Source organism: Crocuta crocuta, unplaced genomic scaffold, assembly GCF_008692635.1.
Source record: "Crocuta crocuta isolate KB4526 unplaced genomic scaffold, BGI_CrCroc_1.0 scaffold87, whole genome shotgun sequence".
Classification (NCBI taxonomy): Eukaryota; Metazoa; Chordata; class Mammalia; order Carnivora; family Hyaenidae; genus Crocuta; species Crocuta crocuta.
The window spans coordinates 649,499-672,192 of NW_027532166.1; the positions used below are offsets into that span (position 1 = coordinate 649,499).

Sequence of the window (22,694 nt, forward strand, 5' to 3'; positions counted from 1 at the left end):
AACCCCAGCCACGCCNGGTCCTAGCGCCGGCTTCCCCGCCGCCGCTGTCAACACTGGCCGCCCTTTGCGCCACCGCCTCCCGCGGGGTCCTAGCGCCAACCTACCACGGACATCTCGGCCCTCGACTCGTGTTTTCCAAGCTCCTCGCTTCCGCTCGCGGGCCCAGTACCCTTAGCACCGGCCTCAGAGCTGGGACATTCCACCTCTAAGCCATCACCTCCGGAGATCCCAAGACACCGCGCCTTGAGCCCTGAGATCCAGGAACCCTCAGGGCAAAGACTGCCAACCCAAGCCTGGCAATGTTGGGCTTCTCACTTCAGGGCCTCAGAAGCTGCGAATGCCAGACTTGAGATTTAAAGCCGGACCTCTCCCACCCAGCGTCCCGGGTCCAAGGATCCTAGGACCCAGAAAAGGGGCCTTCAGGATGAGCTGCTCAGTCTGAGCCCTGCAGACCCAGAAACTTTCTAAAATAAGTCCCTTAGATTCAGGTTTTACTGAACCTTTGATCCTGGCTTTTCAGACCCAAGACCCTAAGAGCTGGGTCCTCAGAATTGGACCCCAAAGTTGGAGTCTCTGGAATCTAGGACCCTCAGACCCGAGCTCTTTGAACTAGGGATCCTAAAAACTGGGCCTCTGTCCAGGACTCCAACCCCACCTTTTGCCCCAGCCACAAGGCCTTTTCAAAAAGAAAACCAGAGGCCCCTAAAGGAGTCGCTTATGCTAGACCACGTCCCCAAACCCAGGGCTAGCCCTCCAACCTAACTGCAGTTTCAACCTCCCCCAGAAATGTAGTTTTAACCCATCAGTCAGGAATTTTCTGGCCAGCACCAATGAGGTAATCTGTCACACAGACCTAATCCACCCCCAAAGGAAGATGAAGTAATTTGCATAAGACCCCCCCTGCTCTTCCCTCTAAGGAAAAGTGACCTTACTGAAATAATCTTTTCTTTTGGTAATAACTTTCCTGCCCCACCATCCTTCCTACAAAACTATCCATTTTCTATAATTCCTGAGAGCCTCTTTCTACTTGCTAGATGAGATGCTGCTTAATTCATGAATCACTTAATAATGCCTATTAGCTCTTCAAATTTACTAGGCTAAATTTTGTTTTTTTAGCAGCCTTCAACCCTGAGAACCCTCAACCAAGATCCTATAGACTTGGGGTCTTCAGTCCCACTGTACTGGCTCCAAGAACCTCACACCCAGAGCCAGAGAACTTTGAGATCAACTTCTCAGCTCCAAATTAGCCCCCACAATCTTTCTGAATCCTAGACCACAATTCTGGCACCCCCCCCCCAAACCTCCCCCACCCGGAAATCCCACCTATGTTGCTCTGCATCCCCAGACAGTGAAGAGAGACATAGAATCAGATGGCCAGGATCTCCAGGGCTCTGGTATTTACCAACTGTGTGACCTTGAATAAGTAACCCAACCTCTCTGAGCCACAGCTCCCTATCTGCAAAATGGAGATAATAATACCTGTATGGAAAGGTTGGGATGTGGAATGCAGTAAGACAGGATGGGGTTTGGCACATTTTGCTCAACAATATTAGTTAACTTACTTCCCCTACAGTTCACAGAATGCGGAGTTTCTAACTCTTAAATTTGCCTCCCCTACATTTCTACATTTCAGATAAGGGAATAAAGTTTCTTGGTAACCCCACCACCCACCACACCACTACCACACCACCACCACCACAATGTGACATGACAGCAAAGGCCTAGACAGTATCTAAAGAGTACCCTCTCTAAATCTTGAGCTTATAGAGATTGTTGGGCAAGTAGCCACGACAGACTGACATGAGAAAAGGGAAACAAGGAACTTCATGATTCGATCCTAACATAATCAGAAGTCTTCCTGCATTTCCATTTTTGTCTCAGCGTGTTTAAAAGCAGCAGTCTATTAAAAGGCAACCAGATATCATTTAAGGATGATTCAACTTTTTAGTTCCTTTTTCTTTTAAGGTAAATGGATTATTTCATTGCCAGAATCACAGAAACCAAAATTTTGCTTCAATCATTATTCCTGTCACGATGTGGACTGACCAAGACAAGACTCTTCTCAAATACAGCTGGTGGGAGTCTAACTTGGTCCAATGCCTTTCTGAAAGGCATTTATTCATTCAACAATAATTTATGGAGTACTTACCATGTAATAGGTACCTTACCTGGTGGTAGGGGCTAGAATTTGACAATATATATCAAGGGCTTTGAAAATGTTCTCACCCAATAATTACACCTTTAGGAGGGTATCCTAAGGAAATAATCAAGAAATCAGTGAAAATAAGTAGCAAGCAAGGATAAATACCTAACAATAGGGAATTGGACAAATCATGGTACAATCATAAATAGAATATTTTGTAATGATTAAAAATCAGGTTATCAAAGGCTTTTAATGATGTTGGGAAATGGTTTTGATGTGATACTAAGTGAAAAAAGCAATATATGCATTTGTATGATCCCAGGTTTTAAAAATGCTTATATAGAAAAATAACAGGGGAAACAAAATATGAACTGAGGGTCTCTAGGAAGTGGGGTCATGATGCCTTCCATTTTTATGCTTTTCTGTTTTTTTCAACATATCTCTAATGAAGGTATTTTATTTGTATGATCATGAAAAAAATAATATACAACTGAGTTGCAAAGGTTGTAAAATAGCAACCTTGTCTAAGTTTTCCTTACTGGGGAAAGGAAACTGAAAGCAAGAAATCATATATTTGATGGAATGAAGCCAGAACTAACTCTCAGTCAGACTTTCCCTTTTTCTGGAAATTCTTGCCTGAAGTAAGTCCCTCAGAATAAAGGCTATGGTGAGCCTTATCATTTCGTTCTCTTTTGCCCATGTCAGTACCTTGTCAGTGATCCCCTGAGGATCCTAGACGTGAGTGGGTCCCTAGATTGTCTGGAGACCAGGCCCCAAACCCTGTGACAGCTTTTGCGGTGGCTCATGCTGAATGTAGGGAAACCTTCCCCAGGCCAGGGCTGATCTAAATCAAATCAGCTTTGCTTCCAGTCTCAGGCCAGGTAAAGCTAGTAAGTTCTGTAGTATTTTGGTTTTTGCCCCATGCACAACTACTGAGTCTAGTAAGGAAAGAAAAAGATCTATATTTCTGTATGTTGCCAGATGTTTAGATGGCCCACAGGTTAACAATTTGTCATTTGGCCAAATTGAAGATAATGAGGATGCTTTAGTGAGGATGCTTCTAGAGCTGGCAACTGCTCTACAAATCAAATCATAGAAGCTTGTGAAAAACTGTTTCTTAAGCAGCATTGCCTCCCAACTCAAAATTATTGCATTTCGTTAAATATTCATGATCTGGATCAAAAACAACAAAATTTAATCAAACTCACATAGGATCATTTTTCTTTCCCTTATGTGTTGATATTTTTTCTGTCATATCACCAAGGAATTTTGCCCAGAGTTTAGAAGGTCATATGAACTGTGTTACAGCTAAAAGCCACACTGGAAATGGTGGCCTAGAAATTGCCTATTTGTGGGACCTCCTGTTAATCCTGTTCTATTTATATAGTGTCAACGTTAGTTTTAGGTTTTCTTATGATTTTGAACTTAAATGGTTTCTTCTAGTTGGTTTTGCTCCAACCAAAAATTTCTCTGAAGTTGCTGAGAATTCCTGTGTCTGCTGTGCTTGTAATCCAAATGAAGGCAAGCCAAGAACAAAGAAAGTGAAACATTTGGGACCCTGGAGATATTGAAGTGCAGCCCAAGAGTCATTTCACAGCACTCCCGTTCTGCTCAGATAGAGCCAGTTAATAAATTATGCCAACACATGAGACAGAGTGCCACAGCTGCTCAGAGTTGACAGTCAACCCTTGGTAGAGTATGTTTTAATATAAAAACTTAGTAGATATAATTTAATAGCAATTTACTTTGGGAGTAAATTGGTCTGTGAATCATACTCTAAGAACATAAAAGAAAAATGGCCAATACTTCAGCACAAAATGAAAACCTGTGGTTACCTAGGAGGTACCAGTGTGCATTTAGCAATTTCTTCTTCTTCTAGATGAATACGCAGGTCAGGTCTACAAGATGAATGGCTGCTGTGGTGAGGCTTTCTTCCTGTTGCTACTCAAGATTTGCTGCTCAGAAAAAGAAATGAGTGGCATCTCACCAATATGGAAATGTTTCTAATAGAATATAAAAATCTGTTAAGCAATTTTCCAGTACATTAGGCTGAAATTGCTTAAGATGGGTATATCTTTCTGTAGCAATCAAACATTACATAAATTGCAGCCTTACAATGCCCCTATGTGGAAAGTGCTAGTACAATTTGGCCTGCTATTTTAGTCAGTACTTTTGTACTTCCTTCCACTTGTGACCTAGTACAAGCAAGGCCACTTCTCAATTACCCAGGAGAGAATTTCCTAATATGAGGGTCACTCATGCTTTTATTAGAAGACTAATTCTTTCTGGCATCTCCTCCAGGGCTCAACATGAGAGAGACAACCAGCCAGCTTCCTTTATAGCCAGCTTTTACAAACCATGAGTGGTTTGAGGGTCTCTGAATAAAAATAGGAAGTCATCACTTACAGAGAACTATTCCCTCCTTACCTACTTCTCAATTTCAACTTTTTTTTTATTTACGAAGATCAAAGAAGACTATAGCACCCAGCAAGCAGGAAAGAAGCAAGGAAAGCAAGGAAGCAAGCAAGCAAGAGCTCATATTGAGAAGCTACTTTTGGATTATGTAGTATGAACCAGTTATCAGCCAGATCTGGTACCTCTCCCTTCCCCCACCATACTTGGCCTACACATAACTTTTCACCTTTGGAATAATGCTATCAGTAATTCTGCTCTAAAGACAAGTAATCACTGAATGTCAACTGAGAAAAACAGTAAGTGAAGGTTATGGGTGGAAGCCATCAAGTAATTGTATTTGGAAAATGCTAAACTTAGCAGGGAATGAGATCTAGCACATTTTGAATATAAAAGGAATTCTATACAATGGTGGTTCCAAATAATTTAATGCCACATAACAAGATACCATTATGAAAACTGACAGTGCTCCAGTAATGGGATTCTAAAACCCACAGGGAGATGGAAGAAATGCTTTGGAGCCAGGCAGGCCCCTATTTGCATCCCACTCTACTGCATGCTAGCTGTACAGCCTTGGGCAAGTCACACACACAGTCTGTTTCCTTGTCTTTAAAATGGGACATTAACTTTAATTCAAAAAGTTTTCAAGGATTAGAGTTAATCTAGAAAATTGGCTCATCGGGGTGCCTGGCTGGCTCAGTCGATGGAGCATGCATCTCTTGATCTTGGGATTATAAATTTGAGCCCTGCGCTGGGTGTAGAGATTACTTAAAAATAAAATCTAAGGGGTGCCTGGGTGGCTCAGTCGGTTAAGCATCCAACTCTTGGTTTGAGCTCAGGTCATGATTTCACGGTTTCCTGAGTTCAAGCCCCATATTAGGCTTTGTGTTGATAGCATGGAGCCTGCTTGAGATTCTCTCTCTCTCTCTCTCTCTCTCTCTCTCTCTCTCAAAATAAATAGGTAAACTAAAAAATAAATAAATGTTAAAAAAAAAAAGAAAGAAAACTGGCTCATAGTGGAAAGAATGGTAGTTACTATAGTCCAAGACTGCTGCTAGTCCCAGAGAGTGAGCTCTACAAGAAGACGCAGTTTTAGCTTTGAGTCTGTATTTTGTTCAAGTTCCCATTTTTTTCCATATTGATAATGTTCTGTTTTCTTTTCTTTTCTTTTTTAATCTAATTTCTTGTCAAGCTGGCTAACATACAGTGTTTAAAGTCTGCTCTTGGGTTTGGGAGTAGACTCCTGTGATTCACTGCTTACATACAACACCCAGTGCTCATCCCAACTAGTGCCCTCCTCAATGCCCATCACCCATTTCTCCTTTCCCCCACCCAACCACCCTCAGTTTGTTCTCTGTATTTAAGAGTCTCTAATGGTTTACTTCCCTCCCTCTCTGTTTTTAACTATTTTCCCCACCTTCCCTTCTTCCATGGTCTTCTGTTGTTTCTCAAGTTTCACATGAGTGAAAATATATGATATCTGTCCTTCCTACTTATTTCACTTAGCACAATATCCAGTTCCATCCATGTTGTACAAATGGCAGGGTTTCATTCTTTCTCATTGCCAAGTAGTATCCTATTGTATATATAAACCACATCTTCATCCATTCATCAGTTGATAGACATTCCAAAATTTGGCTATTGGTGAAAGCCCTGATATAAACATTGGGGTACATGTGCCCCTATGCATCAGCACTCCTGTATCCTTTGGATAAATTCCTTGTAGTGTTATTGCTGGGTCATAGGATAGTTCTATTTTTAATTATTTGAGGAAAAGTGTCTATTCCTGTCTTCTGCCCATTTCTTCATAGATTATTTGTTTTTTTGGGTGTTGAGTTTGGTAAGTTCTTTACGGATTTTGGATACTAACCCTTTATCCAATATGTCATTTGCAAATATCTTTTCCCATTCTGTTGGTTGCCATTTAGTTTTGTAGATTATTTCCTTTGCAGTGCATAAGATTTCTATTTTGATGAGGTCCCAATAGTTTATTTTTGCTTTTAATTCCCTTGCCTTTGGAGATGTGTCGAGTAAGAAATTGCTGAGGTCAAAGAGGTTGTTGCCTGTTTTCTCCTCTAGGGTTCTGATAGTTTCCTGTCTCACATTTAGGTCTTTCATTCATTTTGGGTTTATTTCTGTGTATGGTGTAAGAAAGTGGTCTAGTTTTATTCTTCTGCATGTTACTGTCCAGTTCTCCCAGCACCATTTGCTAAAGAGACTTTTTCCCATTGGATACTTTCTTGCTTTGTCAAAGATTAGTTGGCCATACATTTGTGGGTCCGATTCTGGGTTCTCTATTCTATTCCATTGGGCTATGTGTCTATTTATGTGCCAATACCATAGTGTCTTGATGATTACAGCTTTGCAGTAGAGGCTAAGGTCTGGGATTGTGATGCCTCCCACTTTGGTTTTCTTTTTCAACATTACTTTGGCTATTTGGGGTCTTTTGTGGTTCCATAGACATTTTAGGATTGTTTGTTCTAGCTTTGAGATTTCCCATTTTGTTTTTCAATGCTGTATCGAAATTTCAGTTTGTGTAGTCTTTCACCTTATAAATGAGTCTTCTTCAGGAGCACCTAAGCCCACACAGCTGCCCATTCTGAAGCCCATGGAATGGCACTCGTTTCTCATACTGATTTTAGTATTTTCATCTCACCCATCACCGACCAGAGTATGATACAATACCTAAGAGTTTAAGAATATTATTTGTACACATCACTGCTCTCTAGTGCCTAGAATGACTTTTTCTAGTAATCTGCTTACCTGTGATGTAAGAGAAAGAAATAAAAATATCTAGTTACTGATCCACCGGTAGGAGAAAAACCTTTTCCCAGGAAAAGTGGGTTGATCCCGCCAATTACACGTGATTATCTTCCTGATCAAAGCATCTAGCTGTACTCAGAAACTCTATCTCAAATTACAGAGCAGAGGTGGATGCGTCGTTACAAATGATGTTACATTGGCTGCATTGGGGATGACCACTAAGTACTAACACATTAGGTGCATTTCCTTGTCAGTACCCATCAATTTTTTGATACTGATTAAATTTTCACTACCCCTCAACTCCTTAAGAATTTGGCCTCCACACAGCTGATGGTCATAACTACCGAAGTGGACATGTTTGTCCTGAGCGGGCAGAGAAATGACCAGAAATTTCAGTAGTTCCTGGGTAACTGAAAGGGACCTGAGATTTGTCAGGCACATCTGTTCTCATTGGCCTTCCTGGTCACAGACCGGCCTTGCAGGTGATGACAGCATGGTGAGGGGACCGCAGGAAGATGAACGGGAATCTAGGAGTATGTTCTCCTTCTCCTTACTCCTAGGCATAGATTTCACTTTGGAGAAAAGAAATTAAGGCAGTGCTGATCCAGTGCTACAGCAGCTCTTCCTTGAACAGAAAGCAAAGCACCAACATGGCCTAGCACGTGGTCTGTGATAGCTTTATATGACGCCCTGCTTTTTACACCCCGAAGACTGTGGGCTTGGAGTCAAACAGTCAAATCTTGACTCTGCCACCTGCTAACGGTGGACGTGGGGCAACTTACTTAACGTCTGAGTCTGTTTCCTCATCTGTTAAATGGGGGCAGGAGCAGTAGCTACCTTGAAGAACCCACCTGAATGGGGATGTAACGTACAACACGATGACTATACACTGCTGTCTGCACACTGGACAGGAGATCCTGAAAGTTTTCCTCATGAAGAAAAAACCATTTCCCCTTCTTTTTTGGACCTATATGAGATGATAAATAAGTAAATTTATGGTGTTAATCGTTTTACAATATGTGTAAATCCAGTCATTATGCTTGCTGTACACCTTAAACTTACCCAGTGTTGTATGTCAATTACGTCTCAATAAACTAAAAGGAAAAAAAAAAAGACATGTACCTTAAAAAAAAAACAAACCAGAATTTGGCCTCCACAGTGTTCCTTATACATTTTATTTCTTACAATACTTTTACAGTAAGCATATATTATTTATAAAAGGGAGATTCCACAGTACTTTCAAGGGAGGGAGAAAATAATCTGGATTACTAAAACAGAAACTTTGCAAAGTATTCCAGGTTTGGATTGACTGACATCCTGAAAAATTAGCTTATCGTCTGTTTAGTTGTAGACCAGTTTGCTTTAAACTGCGGAAAATATCTAAACCTCACTGGCAGGGGAGAGGGTGATAGTAGAGGCCACTTTACAGGCTAGACCTTGTACTTAGCTATTTGTATCTATCATTTCCAACAATCCTGTGTGGTAGGTGTCCTTAGCCTCATTTTGTACATGAGATTGACAGTTTACATAAATGAGTCCAAATGCATGCATAAGCCGTTCTCCAGTAACAGGAAAAGCATCTGGAAGGCAAATGCCACTGAAGATGGAACAAGAACCCTTGTGGCATAAACGGGAACAAATTACAATGAGCTCTCATCTGAAAATCCAAGAATGCTGACTGGTAGAAGGTCGGTGCTCAAAGACGACCTGACTTCTGTTGTTGCCTTCAATAATTAAATGCTAGTTATGAATCCAGTGGGGAACTTGTTCTCCAACAACAGAGGCAGGTTTGTGTTATCCATATGCAAATCTAACTAGATGTGAAATCCTAAAAGTAGACCTTCAGCTAAATAACCTAAGTTTTTCAATATTAAAAACCTAGACAGGGGTTGCCTGGGTGGCTCAGTCGGTGAAGCGTCCTACTTCAGCTCAGGTAATGATCTTATGGTTCATGGGTTTGAGCCCTGCATTGGGCTCTGTGCTGACAGCTAGCTCAGAGCCTGGAGCCTGCTTCAGATTCTGTGTCTCCCTCTCTCTCTGACCCTCCCCTGCTCACGCTGTCTCTCTCTCAGAAAAAAAAAAAAAATTAAAAAAACCCCCCCAAACCTAGGCAGATGATGAATATACTCAAGTCTGTGTGAAGCATAAAGGCTGGATTGGACAGTGGACCTCTGAACACCCCTTTCCCTGGTCCCCACCCCCAATTCAGGCTTCTGGGTCTAAAAGCCATCCCTCAATGAAGAGCAGCAAAATCTATTTTGTTCAGAGGCTCCTCACTAACAGTACCACTGCACCTGAATGTGCATCTTTACACACATCTCAGCATTTGGGAGTTTCTGGGACCATAACTTTAACCAAGCCTTCCATGACGGTCTTTTTACTTTGTATTACAAAACACGACACTGCAATAACAGCAATGAACCGCTTCAACTTTCTCACTTCTGCGGAAGCTGAAACCACTTCTCCAACATATAAGGGGGCTGGAAAGCTAATTTCCTGTGAAAGTAAAACACAGCCCGGCCCTGGCATTTTAGTTCCCAGGAGAGCTGAAATAAGTCCATTGATCAAAACTCCATGTACAATTGTCTTTCCAAACTTGGTGTGTTTTGCAAACTCTTCATTTAAGTGCAAAGGATTGACATCCCCCGTTAATTCTGAGAAGGCAGCCACGTCCTTCTGTGTGAAAGCCCTGCTGAGTTCCGCACGGTCTCCAACTCGGACGTGCATCTGCTCAACGTGCTGCCTGCTCGGCACCTGCCAGCTCAGGCACATTCTCCTCCAAAGCCCAGTCCGCCAAAGACGATGGCTGCACGTTACTGGGAACATCTTCAGCACTGCCAAAGTCCAGCAACCAGAGCTCGCAGACCGCTGCAGTCTTCAGACATGATTCTGGCACCAAAAAGCACCTTTTGAGAGTGGAGGAATGTTTCTGAGAGTGAAGACTATTCAATTCAACACTAGTTCCCTACTGTTACCAGATAAGGCAAGAAGAAACGGAGAAACCTATAGGAGAAAGAAAAAGATGTCAAGGAAATATTGGGAGAAAACTGCACTGAAACACAGGGCGTGTGGAAACATGCCTAGTTTTATGGGGGAGGTGAAGCTGGTGCAGTATCATTTTAAAGAGCATCCCCAGAGGTAGTGTTAGATAAATAAGTGATAATAAGTTCAGAAACAGTGTTCCAACATTTAAGGCACTAGGCATTAAGCAATAAATGAAAAGACTTTTCCACGAGAGCTCCAGTTTCATTCCCTAACATCTCCCATAAAATCTAAAATCTAGGTGCTCTGTCTCACATTTCCAGAAGCAACGACGTCCTTATCCCTCCCCACTGCTCCCGGCTGGATAGTGTGAGCCCTAGATTTATGCAGGCACAAAAATGGGACATGTCTTAAAAAGCAGTTTCATCCCTACTCAACCTGGTTTGGACTATGTGAAGGAATGGTCTTTACCTGAATCACTCTGAAAGCACATTTCTTGCCTTTATAGGATCCCAACAGAGTCAAAGAGCTCCACAATTTGACAAGACCACTGTGGAGAGATCAAGAATGCATAAAGATTTGTTTCGGTGACATCTCCCTAGTACTTTTGCGCAAGTCCAGATAGTTAAATTAGGTCCAGAGAGCCCAATTTAAGTGAGAAAACTTCAAAAGTAAAAGCACAGTATGTTATAGGCAGAGAATAAAATGAACCTCAATTGGGAATTTCTAAAAAATTTTTATTTTTTTAAGTAATCTTTATACTCAACGTAGGGTTCAAACTTATGACCTTGAACGAGATCAAGAGTCACATGCTCCTCTGGCTAAGCCAGCCAAGCGCCCCAGGAATCTTTCTAAAATGTGTATTTCTGAGTTTGCAACCACAATCCTCAATTGGGAAACACTACAACTGTAAGCAAATCATGAGTTTTCCTCTGTATAGTGTAAGCTCGGTGGATGAATGTTCACATCATTCCCAGTTTAAACTTCCAAAAGCTGCTCAGAGTTCACAATGACAAAACTCTTAGACTCAGAGTAGGGCATTTTTGCTCTATTTCTCCACCTATCTCTCTGCTCTATTGTACCACAAATGTGCCACTCTCTGTTGTACCTGCTACATATTCTCAAGATGGCCGACAAGGTCTTCTCTTCATAGGTCAGGATGTCCAAGGGTAAGGCTGCATCAACCTAAGTATGGAATAATACCATTAACAGAATATTATCATCGCTATTTCTTATTTTTTTAAGTAATCTTTATGCCCAACGTGGGGCTCAAACTCACAACCCCAAGATCAGGAGTCACAGCCTGACAGGAGTCAATCCTCCAACTGAGCCAGCCAGGAACCTCTATCATCATCATTCTTTTTTTCTTTTTTTTTGAATGTTTATTAATTTTTGCGAGAGATAGAGCAAGAGTGCAAGCAGGGGAGGGGCAGAGAGAGAGGGAGACACAGAATGTGAAGCAGGCTCCAGGCTCTGAGCTGTCAGCACAGAGCCCAGAGTAGGGCTCGAACCCACACAGAGATCATGACCTGAGCTGACACTGGACGTTTAACTGACTGAGCCAGCCAGGTGCCCCTCCACCATCATCCTTGAAGTCTAATAAGGAATGCTGTCAACTGTCTTTCTCTTCCAAAAACCAGTATTTAGAGGTGGTATAGTACTGGTCCTGCTTATTTACAATTCCCTATCTGGAACGTTCTTCTTGTACCTCTTTATACTGCCAATGACTCTTCACCCTTCAAGTCTTTGTTTAAATTGTCCCATCCCTGGGGGCTGGCTCAGTTGGTAGAGCATAAGACTTTTGATTTCAGGGTCATGAGTTCAAGCCCCACATTGGACATGAAGCCGACCTAAAATTAAATAAATAAAAAGTTCCATCCCTGATCCCAAAGATTAAGCTCACTTGCTTCGTATGCTCTTTCACATACAGAAACCACATACTTCCTCTCTCATAAAATTCATTATTCTTGCCAGTACTTGTTCGACAGGGTTTTCTACTAAAATAATCAAGACCATTCATCCTTGAGGCAGAGGCCCTGTCTGTTTATGGCTACATCCTCAGGAACCCAGGTTTTAAAATCTTTTTACTTTTATTATTGAGAGACAGAGACAGAGACAGAGCACGAATGGGGGATGAGTAGAAAGAGAAGGAGACACAGTATCTGAAATAGGCTCCAGGCTTTGAGCTGTCAGTCAGCACAGAGCCCGACACAGGGCTAGAACTCATGACCCGTGAGATCATGACCTGAGCCGAAGTCGGACGCTTAACTGACTGAGCCCCCCAGGCCCCCCAGGAACCAGGTTTTATACCTGACATAAAGAAGAGAAAGTTTTGGGGCACCTGGGTGGCTCAGTTGGTTAAGCGTCCGACTTTGGCTCAGGTCATGATCTCACGGGTCGTGGGTTCGAGCCCTGCATGGGGCTCTGTGCTGACAGCTAGCTCAGAGCCTGGAGCCGGTTTCAGATTCTGTATCTCTCCCTCTCTCTCTGACCCTCCCTGTTCAATCTGTCTCTCTCTCTCTCAGAAATAAATAAAACATTAAAAAAAAAAAAGAAGGAAAAGTTTTTCCTTAAACTTTTTATTTTGAAAAATGAGAGTCAGAGGAGGTTCCAAAGAAATTTACAGGAAGGTTCTACGCACCCTTCAAAGCCTCCCCCGGTAGTCCAGTATCAAAACCAAAAACCTAAAATTGGCAAACCGGTTTATTCATATTTTATCAGTTACATATGCACTCATATTTGTTTGTGTGGTTGTGTGTGTGCGTGTTTATGTGTGTACTTCTACGCAATTTTACCACGCAGGTGGTTTCGTGCAACCACCAGCACAATCAAGATAGAAAGTTATACCATCACCACACAGCTCGCTCCTTCCACCTCTTTTTAGTCACGCCCACTCCTCCCCCAACCCTTCCCCCTTAATTTTTCTCCAGATTATATAATTATGTTATTTTAGGAGCATTATATACATGGGATCACCCTGAATGTTACCTTTTGGAATTAGCTTTTCACTTAGAAGACTTCTCTGGAGATCCAGTGACATTATTGTGTGTGTGTCTGTGTTTATGTACGTGCCTGTATATATATAGTTTGTTCCTTTTTGTTACTGAGTATATGCCACGGTATGAATATATTGTGAACATTTAACCCCTCACCCACTGAAGGACATCTGGCTAACTTCTGCTTTTGGGCTCTTACAAATAAAGCTGCTATAAGCACTCACGTACAAGTTCTGTGCGAACACTAGTAAGGTTTTACTTCTCCGGGACAAATGCCCAGGTGTGTAACTGTCGGGTAGTACAGCAGATGCATGTTTAGGTTTTCTTTTAGAAACTATCAAAAGGTGTTCCAGAGTGGCTGTGCCGTTTAACGTTCTCGCTAGCAATGCAGGGGTGATCCAGGTTCTCTGCATCCTTGCCAGCATTTAGTGTTATCACTCTCTATAAAATTTCAGTTGTTCTGCTAAGTGTGTAGGGGTATCTCATTGCGTATTTTTTAAAATACTTTTTTAATTTGAGAGAGAGAGCGCGCAAGCGGGGGAGAGGGGCATGAGGGAAAAAGAAAGAGAATCCTAAGCAGGCTCTATGCTCAGTGCAGAGCCCAACACAGGCTCAATCCCACCCACAACCCCAGGATCATGACCTCAGACAAAAATCAAGAGTCCAATGCTCAACTGACTGAGCCACCCAGGTGCCCCTCATTGTGTTTTTAATTTGCATTTCCATAATGGCTAATAATGTTGAGCATCTTTTCATTCACGTGCTTCTTTGCCAACAGTACATCTCCTTTAGCGAAATGTCTATTCATGTCTTTTGCTCATTTTCTTTTTGTTATTTATTTACTTTGAGAGCAAGCAAGCATGTGCCTGACCAGGGGAGGGGCAGATGGGGGGGGAGAGACGGGGGAGNNNNGGAGAGAGGGAGAGAGGGGGAGAGAGAGAGAGAGAGAGAGAGAATCCCAAGCAGGCTCTACATTGTCAGCATGGAGCCCAACACAGGGCTCATACCCACAAACCATGACATCATGACTTGAGCCAAAATCAAGAGTCGGATGCTTAACCAACTGAGCCACTCAAGTGTCTCTGCTCATTTTCTAATTGGAATGTTTCTTCACTATTGAGGTTTGAGAGTTCTTTTCATATTCTAAATATGCAGATTGCAAATAGTTTCTCCCAGTCTGTAATATGTCTTTTCATCCTCTTAACGGAGTCCTTTGTGGAGTATATGTTTTTAATTTTAGTGAGATGCTTACCAGATTTTGATTTGATAAAACATATGAATCAGAAAATAATTTTCTGAGTCATTTGCCTTTGTTCTCCCTCAAAATTCTACTTATTTTCTCAAGTGAGTCCTAAAAGAGGACTACTCAATGGGCTGGTCTGTGATAAAATAAGAGGCTGTATCACAATGTAAATCAAGAATATTCCTAAGCACATTGTTTAGCTCAGCTGTTTTTTTTAAGTTTATTGTTTTTTTTTTTTAGTAATCTGTACACCAATGTGGAGCTCAAATTCACAACCCCAAGATTAAGAATCACATGCTCCTTTGATAGTTCAGCTCAATTTTTCACTTTCTCGGTAAAGGAAGTGGTGTGCTGATTCTGCTGTGAACCACAAATTTTCATAAAAGGCAAAAAATCTATTTGCAGGTTGCTGATCTGGACCCTACTGTGAGTAGCACTGGACTAAAATAATCGTCTAACAAATTCCTTGTCAAACAGAAGGCCTATTAGGAAAAAACCTACCCAAAATCTACTTCTGAAAGTCTGCTGCTGCGATTTCAGACATGGTTTCAAAGTTCTAAGATATTATTTGGAAAAGCACCATTTTAGTATTTCTTACAAAGGCCTAAGGAGTGATCGATCTACCAAGTGCTTCATACCTCCCCAAACAGGTCCTTTAAGGCTGAAATAAGCAGCTGTTTGAACTGCGCAGCATTCAGTCCAACCCCAGGATCTTGAAATTCTCTGTCATAACATTAAACAGAAAAAAATTATTAAATCTCATTCAGACTTATAAAAATGTAATCAAAAGTAGACCTTAGGAGACAGAACTTACAGGCACACTTTCATGTAGTGGTGCTCAGAGGGGTTTTTGTAAACGATTCTCTCATATGTAGTGGCTGAAGCTGGCATCTTTCCCAAAGATGACATCTAGAAATTCAGTCAAGACGGCCAGAAGTTAGGAAGGTACAAGCTATTTTTCACAAGTTGACCCATTTTCTTTTTTTTTTTTTTTTTAAAGTAAGCTCTACACCCAACATGGGGCTTGAACTCACAACCCTGAGATCCAGAGTCACATGCTTTACCAACTGAGCCAGCCAGGCACCCAACTCATTTGACTTTTAAAAGAATTCCTAGTACAGTGGGCTGTCTCCGTGGCTCAGTCAGTTAAGTATTCGACTTATCTCAAGTGATGATCTCACAGTTCGTGAGTTTGAGTCCTGGGTTGGGCTCTGATGGATTCTGTTTTGGATTCTATGTCTCCCCCTCTCTGCCCCTCCCCTGTTTGTGCTCACGCGCACGCTCTCTCTCTCTCTCTCTCTCTCTCAAAAATAAACAAATAAACTTAAAAAAAAAGATAAAAGAAGTCCTAATACAGTAACTAATCTAATTCTGGTCAAACCAAAGTTATCCATACAGACACAAATAAAGTTTCCAGATTTTATATATGCCAGACCATTGTACTCATAAATTCTAATGACATAATCCCAATGAACATTTTTCCTTACTAGGTACCTGGCTCTGTGCTAAACATTTCACATGCCTTAGGTCATATGTCTTCAAAACAACCCCATGAGATATAAGCTATTATTATTCCCATTTTGGGGAAGAGAACATTGAGGCTTAGCAAAGAGACGTTAACACTTGCCCAAGGGCACACAGATTTCACTGGCTCCCGAGTCCTCTCAAGACCACTCTAGTATGATGTCTCTCTCTCTCTCTTTTTTAATGTTTATTTTTGAGAGAAGAGGGAGAGAAAGAGACAGAAACAGAGCGTAAGCAGGGGAGGGGCAGAGAGAGACGGAGACACAGAATCCAAAGGAGGCTCCAGGCTCTGAGCTGTCAGCACAGAGCCCAATGTGGGGCTCGAACTCACGAGCTATGAAGTCATGACCTGAGCTGAAGTCCGGAGCTTAATCGACTGAGCCACCCAGGCGGCCCTGGGATGGTACCTCTTACGTTCCTGCACACAGGAACAGAATCTCGGACCGGAAGGCCCTCTCCTGCGTCCTCCCAGCGCACAGGCATGTGAACAGGAGAGGGAGCACGGTAGTTCTGCTGCCCCATCACGTGCCGCACTGGCCTGTTCTCAGTCTGGAGGCCATGTCTGCACGGGGCTACTTCGCCAACCATGAAAGACCAAGCTTAAACAGCAAGGGGTTTGAGAAGGGAATTCCCGGAATGGACACTCCATCTCATTTCTTACAGACAGGGATCTTTCAGGAACTCGGAACAGGCCGACCCCCCTGCGGAGAATCCTTGTCCTTAGCACCACTCCCACCTCACCCTCCCTCTGCATAGCCCCTACTCATCCTTTGAATTTTAGCTTAAAGGTTACCTGTTCTAGGAGTTCCACCTCCTCAAGGAGGCCTTGACTCCTTGTTCTAAGTTGGATTCCCTTGTTCTGCAATCTCTTAATACTATTTGCTTAATATCTGGTTCTCCACTACAGGGACTAGGAAACTGAGGTCCGGCCAGGGACTCAGCAAAGGTCATAAAGCTCTAAGCCAGCATTTACAAAAACCTATGCATCAGGCCTAGTTCCGACTGCTCCTAGAGGATGTCCCCAAAGACAAGGACAAGTTAAGGTCAAGGAGCTACATCCAATCACCCACTTAAAAAAATGAACAGTTACTATGTTTGGCACAGACTAGATATTCAACAAACACTTAACTGAATGGTGATGTCTTGGACCTTTATGTTCAAGGCTGCAGAAACAGCTGCCTGATGATTCTTTCCCAACCATTAGAATCTAGTCAGGGAGAACAGGACCCTCAATGACTTCATTCACCGTCTTGCACGTGATAGGTGTTTTATTTAAGAGTTCCTGTCAGCCTTGATGGAGTTGGCTGCCTGAGTAGGGGAATGAGATTGGGCCTGGGGCTCAGGATGTCAACAACAATGAAGACTTAAGGAGTATTCCGGAAATGGACCGTGATAATGGCTGCACAACATTGTTAATGTACACTTGACAGTGATACATTTTATGTTATGTATATTTTACCAAAAAAGACTTAAGAAGCAAGTGTTTACTGGGCAGTCACCTCCACATAGCCTGAGTGACAGTACTGCCCTCTGCAGGCGGTCCCGAAATTAAAGGAGAACGTCGGGTGGCCCTTCTTACAGCCTGACATATCCAACAGGCTCAGCACAATGTAAGCACTTGTTACCATAATCTTTGAAGTCAGACTTTGTAATGGGTGCAAGGATGCTCATCAAATGACCCACTAGTAATAGGTGTCTCAACTTCCACCTGCTTCCCCCCGCCCCCCAATCTAGTTTCTACAGCAGCCAGAATGAACCAATTAAAAGCTACTCAAGCCCCGGCAATTCCTCTGCTCAAAATCTTGCAATGGTTCCCGTCTTACTAAAGTTGAAGGATTTACAGGTCCTGCAAGGCCTTACCTGATGTGTGCCGCTGCCTCCTCCAACCGTTCTGATCTCATCCCTACCATACTCCCTTACTCAACCCCTTCCACCAGAAGCCTCCTAGCTCTTCCTCACACACCGTTTCCCTCCCGCCTCCGCACCTGGCTCCTAGCTTTAACGCAGGGTGGGAACACTCTTCCCCCAGGTAGCCAGATGGCTTGCTTTCTGGCTTCCTTCATGGCTTTGATCAACTCTACCCCCTTGCTTTGCTCTATCTAATATGGCACGCCCTCCATGCCCCTGCTCTAGTTTTTACTCAAAGCACTTACTACCTTCTAACACTACTACGACGTAACTCAATTATTCTCTATCGGTACTTTCCTCCCCGGCCCCACAGAATGTACGCTCTGCAAGAAAACAGGGATCTGTCTTATTCACAACTGTTACCCAAGAACCAAAATTAGTGCATCGCACACAGTACACATTAAATACAGAAGTCTGGTGCCAAATCAGTAATTAAGGAAAAAAAAAACCCCAATCCCGCACTGTTGGGGACTTCGGTTGTTTTCAACTTTTTCCGACTACTGTCCGCCACTTTTTTAGCGCCCACCTGGCACCGGGCGCATGCGCTCTGCACACATGGTCCCGCTCGCTCCCCGCAGCCACCGTCTGCCTCCGAGACCCCGTGGTACAAGCCCCCAGAGAAGGCGCAGCAGGACCTCCCCAGCCGCGGTGTCCCAAGTCCCAACAGATAGGTACCTCTGAAGGCCGCGCGCCTCCCGCCGTAACCCCCGTCTTGCGCACGCGCACCTGGCGCGCACGACCATGCGTTTCCAGCGTGGCCGACTGAGCCCACTCCCGGCGAACAACCGCTCTGCTATGGGCTTCCTCTCTCCTGCTCTCGGGCGGGCTAACCTGGCCCCTTCCTAATTCCTGTTCCTTGCAAAAATCGGCCAAAGCTTGGAGCTTCCCCGCAGAGGCCAGGCCCTGGGCCCGGGAAACTCCGGGGATATTTACGTTTGGCTCCTATCTGGTTCGCCCTCCGGAAGCGTGGCGACTAGGCGCGGATATGACGTCACCGCGCGGCGTCCTCTAAAGAACCTAGAGATAAATCGTGATCTGGAGCCGAGACTGGCCGAGCTTAGTGCCCCCTGGTGCTCACTCCAGAGAAAGCTCTGTGAGCAAATGTCTGAAGGGGGTACGGGACCCCGGATGTATTTATTCGGCCTAGGAGCTCGCTTCATAGTCATTCATATATGTATGCATTCATTCATTCACCTTTACATGTAGCATCTCTTCTGCTGGACATCTTCTGTCAAGCACTCCAAGGATAGGAGCCGCTCTCAACGTCCCTTGTGGCTCCTAGCACACAGCAATGTGTCTATCTGGGTTGACGTAAGCTCCGGATGGTCTTATCTTCAAATGGAAGCGGGTTTCATCTGTGCATTTATCCATAAGTACTTGCTGAGCCCCTTTTATGTGGTAGGTACTGGAAACTCCGTGGAGAACAAGAAGATAGGGCCCCACACCTGTGAGACAAATAGTGTTTGTATTCAATAATAATTAATAATAATAATAGCTAATATTTATCAAGTACTTTCTTTAGGCCAGGTGCTATGAAAAAACTTTTCATATGTGATTTCAGGGAACTCTCATACAATCCCAAAGTAGTTATTATTACGATCATCCCCATTTTACAGGGGTAGAGACTGAGGCACAAGAGGCTGTTACTTGCTCAAGATCACACGGTGATAACTGGTGGAGCAGACGGTCTGACTCCAGATGGTGCTCTCCATACTACCACCAGTTGTGTGCCATGAGTCAGGGGTGCGTGGGGGAGAGGGGCTAGGGCTGCTATAACTTGAGTATGAGCCCCATGAGGATGGGGCCTTGCCACTGCTTGGCACGCAGCGCGTATTTAGTGAATGCAGTAGTTCGTAGATGGGTGTGCTAACTACACCTCATCTGGGGGCAAAGGGTTGCCCTGCACAGCCAAAACTGAGCCTGAGCCAGCTGGGACCTTCTCTCTTATGTCCTTTCTCAAAATTCCACTGTCTACTGTATCCTGAAACTGCCGTCTTTGGCTATCGTCATGTTCTGCAGTTCTGCAGCTTCTGCTTCCCTCCCTTCTCCCCTCAGAAGAGATAGAACTTGTTCCAGATTGGGGGAGAGAGAGAGGAAATCAACACAGACCCCACAGACAGTGGTGTTTGCTTTCTTTCTTTTTCTTTCTTTTCTTTCTCTTTCTTGCTTTCTTGCTTTCTCTAATAAAGGTTATTTATTTTGAGAGAGAGAGAGCCCGTGCATGCGAGTGGGGAGGAGGAGGAGGAGAGAGAGAGAGAGAGAGAGAGAATCCCTAGCAGGCTCCATATTGTCAGTGCAGATCCTGATGTGGGGCTCGAACTCATGAACCATGAGATCATGACCTGAACTGAAATCAAGAGTCGGGCTTAACCAACTGAACCGCCCAGGCGCCCCTGGTAGGAGTTTCTTAAGTGTCCGTCCAGAGATACAGCAGGGGGCTTTCCCTTCTTAACAATATATCTGAACATCACTACAAATCATAACACACAAGCCTGCTTCGGTCTTTATAAAAGTTGCCCAGCATTGCAATGGTGGAGTCAGTTGGCTCAAGATGGCCATTTTGGACACTGTTTCTGACATGTCAGAGCAAAGTTTTTGGGGATCTGAGAGTATTTTATGTTCCTGGAAGTGATGGCAGACGAGAAATAGTTGAGTCCATACTTCCCCTCCTCTGCTTTGTTCTTCAGCTCCCCTTCCCGCCTTGCAAACTGCTGCCAAGTGGCTTTTGCTAAAACCGAGGTGCTTTCACAACTTTGGGAAGAAAAGTCAAGAGAGAGACCCAAGTAGGATTCCAGCCACAAATCTCCATCAGACTCATGGGGATCATATGCACTCATGTCAGCAGATGACGAAGGTAGGACAAAGTGGGGCGGCCTGGGTGGCTCAGCCCTTTAAGGGTCAGACTCGGTTTCGGCTCAGGTCATGTCTCAGTTTCATGAGTTCAAAGCCTGCATTGGGCTCTGTGCTGACAGTGTGGAGCCTGCTTGGGATTCTCTCTCCCTCTCTCTCTGCTCCTCCCCTGCTCACATTCTCTCTCAAAAGTAAATAAATTGGAAAAAAAAAAAAAAGATAAGAAGCTTTTTGGAAAAAGAAGCTAAAAGCTATGGAATGACAGCTGTTATTTCCATTTAGGGAGACCTGCCAAGTGCCAGATAGTTTGCTCACATCATGCAATGTCACTATTATTATTGCCTTCAGAGATGGGGAAAAAAAAAAAAAAGCTAAGAAGCTTTTTGGAAAAAGAAGCTAAAAGCTATGGAATGACAGCTGTTATTTCCATTTAGGGAGACCTGCCAAGTGCCAGATAGTTTGCTCACATCATGCAATGTCACTATTATTATTGCCTTCAGAGATGGGGAAAAAAAAAAAAAAGTAGTTTAGAGAGAATAAGTCATTTGTCTAAGGTGGCCAGAAGACCCAGAACCCATGGGATGACAAGCCTGGAAGCTGCTCTTTGAGGCGACCCTGGGCATCATCTCCGAACAGGAAATGTGAAAAGCAGGCATGTTTTTGAGCCCCCAGAAGCCGAGCGTGAGACAGGAATCTTCGTGGAAGTAATTTATTGGGGTCAGCTCTCTGGGGAAACCTGCAGGAGGGGGCAGGGGAGAAGCTGGACAAAGACGGGTTCAGCTGACGCCCAGCCTCAGGCTGATCCCACACGGAGCCCCGGAGCCCAGGTGACACCAGCAAGCTTCCACCCTTAGAAGCAAGGGGGCCAAGCCTTCATGAGACCCCTCCCGCGTCACTGACTGCCAGCTGTAGGGATGCCAGATTCAGCAAATAAAAATAGCTGCCCAGTTAAATTTGAGTTTCAGATAAACAATGAGTAGGATATCCTTCTGCTAAGAAAGTATTCGTTGTTGGCCTGAAATTAAATTTAGCCGGGCGCCCTGTATTTTGTCTGGCAACCCCAGGAGGTGAGAGGAAGAGGGTGCGGCACAATCTCGCAGGCACCTGCTGCCACCCGAGGGCGGGTCTCTGGGGGAAGGGCAAGTGTGTGTCTGCAGCAGCCGNGAAATAAATAAAAAACATTAAAAAAAAAAAAAAAGTCCAGAAGCTCCTGCCCAGACTGTCAAGTGCGAACCATCCCCGTCACCCAGGGGAGTAGCAGGATGGCCCCCGCCTCGGCCCCATCCTTCGCTTACGTCTAAGGATGATTTTGCTCCTTCCCAGCCAGTCTCCTACTTGTGTTGGGGCGGGAGCAGGGGCCAGGACGTGGCCTGTGTCTCTTCCAGGATTTCTGAAATGTATTTAAGTGATAGAGGAACCTTTCCTCACAAGTGACCTTGAAACCTGTCCCCTACTAAGAGGCTCTGGGAAGGAAGGGAGAATGTGGGGAGAGGACAACCACCCTGTAATTAAGCAGCCTGTTTCTGGAGGGGCCCAAGAGGCTTCCTTAAAATTCAGAGATCCTCGCTGAGAGATTCATCGTGTTCCTGCAGAGCACACCCTCTCTGTACCCCCCTTTCTCTAGAGGGCTCTGCACCCCCCTTCCAGGACCCAGGGGGATCTGTGGGTACTGACCTACCAGAGGCCCAAGCAGAGAGGTGAGTGAAAAGAGCAAGCAGGGGATGTGGGGTGGCAACGGTAATGTCCAGCAGGACCCATTTATGTAAAAAACAAACCATCAGGGGCGCCTGGGTGGCTTAGTCGGTTAAGCGTCCGACTTTCGCTTGGGTCATGATCTCGCGGTTCGTGGGTTCGAGCCCCGCGTCGGGCTCTG

General features: G+C 44.1%; 2 protein-coding genes and 1 non-coding gene across 4 annotated transcripts; all 3 read right to left on the reverse strand.

Annotated features, from left to right (window-relative positions):
* Window positions 1-8,472: 8,472 nt before the first annotated feature.
* Window positions 8,473-10,156, reverse strand: HTD2 (hydroxyacyl-thioester dehydratase type 2). The gene has a single exon (XM_077776745.1). It carries the CDS (start codon window positions 10,142-10,144, stop codon window positions 9,638-9,640), a length of 507 nt encoding a protein of 168 aa, XP_077632871.1. The 5' UTR covers window positions 10,145-10,156; the 3' UTR covers window positions 8,473-9,637.
* A 77-nt stretch (window positions 10,157-10,233) lies between these two features.
* Window positions 10,234-18,903, reverse strand: RPP14 (ribonuclease P/MRP subunit p14). 2 transcript variants are annotated; one of them, XM_077776747.1, is made up of 6 exons: window positions 18,647-18,903; window positions 15,354-15,448; window positions 15,178-15,262; window positions 11,409-11,485; window positions 10,772-10,850; window positions 10,234-10,321 (listed from the first exon to the last, which is right to left on the reverse strand). In XM_077776747.1, the coding sequence occupies exons 2-6, from the start codon at window positions 15,446-15,448 to the stop codon at window positions 10,265-10,267; spliced, it is 393 nt and encodes a 130-aa protein (XP_077632873.1). In that variant the 5' UTR covers window positions 18,647-18,903; the 3' UTR covers window positions 10,234-10,264. The 2 variants fall into 2 exon arrangements, with proteins under 2 accessions (XP_077632873.1, XP_077632872.1); XM_077776746.1 differs by lacking the exon at window positions 18,647-18,903 and adding an exon at window positions 18,498-18,638.
* Window positions 15,549-15,621, reverse strand: TRNAQ-CUG (transfer RNA glutamine (anticodon CUG)). Its single transcript has one exon. It is a non-coding gene; the product is annotated as a tRNA-Gln (tRNA).
* Window positions 18,904-22,694: the final 3,791 nt, after the last annotated feature.

Bases quoted from the DNA above. Each gene is read 5' to 3' on its own strand.
- RPP14 (XM_077776747.1), bottom strand. From the start codon at position 15,448: ATGTCATCTTTGGGAAAGATGCCAGCTTCAGCCACTACATATGAGAGA. The intron at 11,486-15,177 runs GTATGAAGCACT...TTCCATACTTAG, and splicing joins TAAAGGACCTGTTTGGGGAG to GTTGATGCAGCCTTACCCTT. The intron at 10,322-10,771 runs GTAAAGACCATT...TTTCTCCTATAG, and splicing joins GTGCTTTCAGAGTGATTCAG to GTTTCTCCGTTTCTTCTTGC.
- HTD2 (XM_077776745.1), bottom strand. From the start codon at position 10,144: ATGTTCCCAGTAACGTGCAGCCATCGTCTTTGGCGGACTGGGCTTTGG.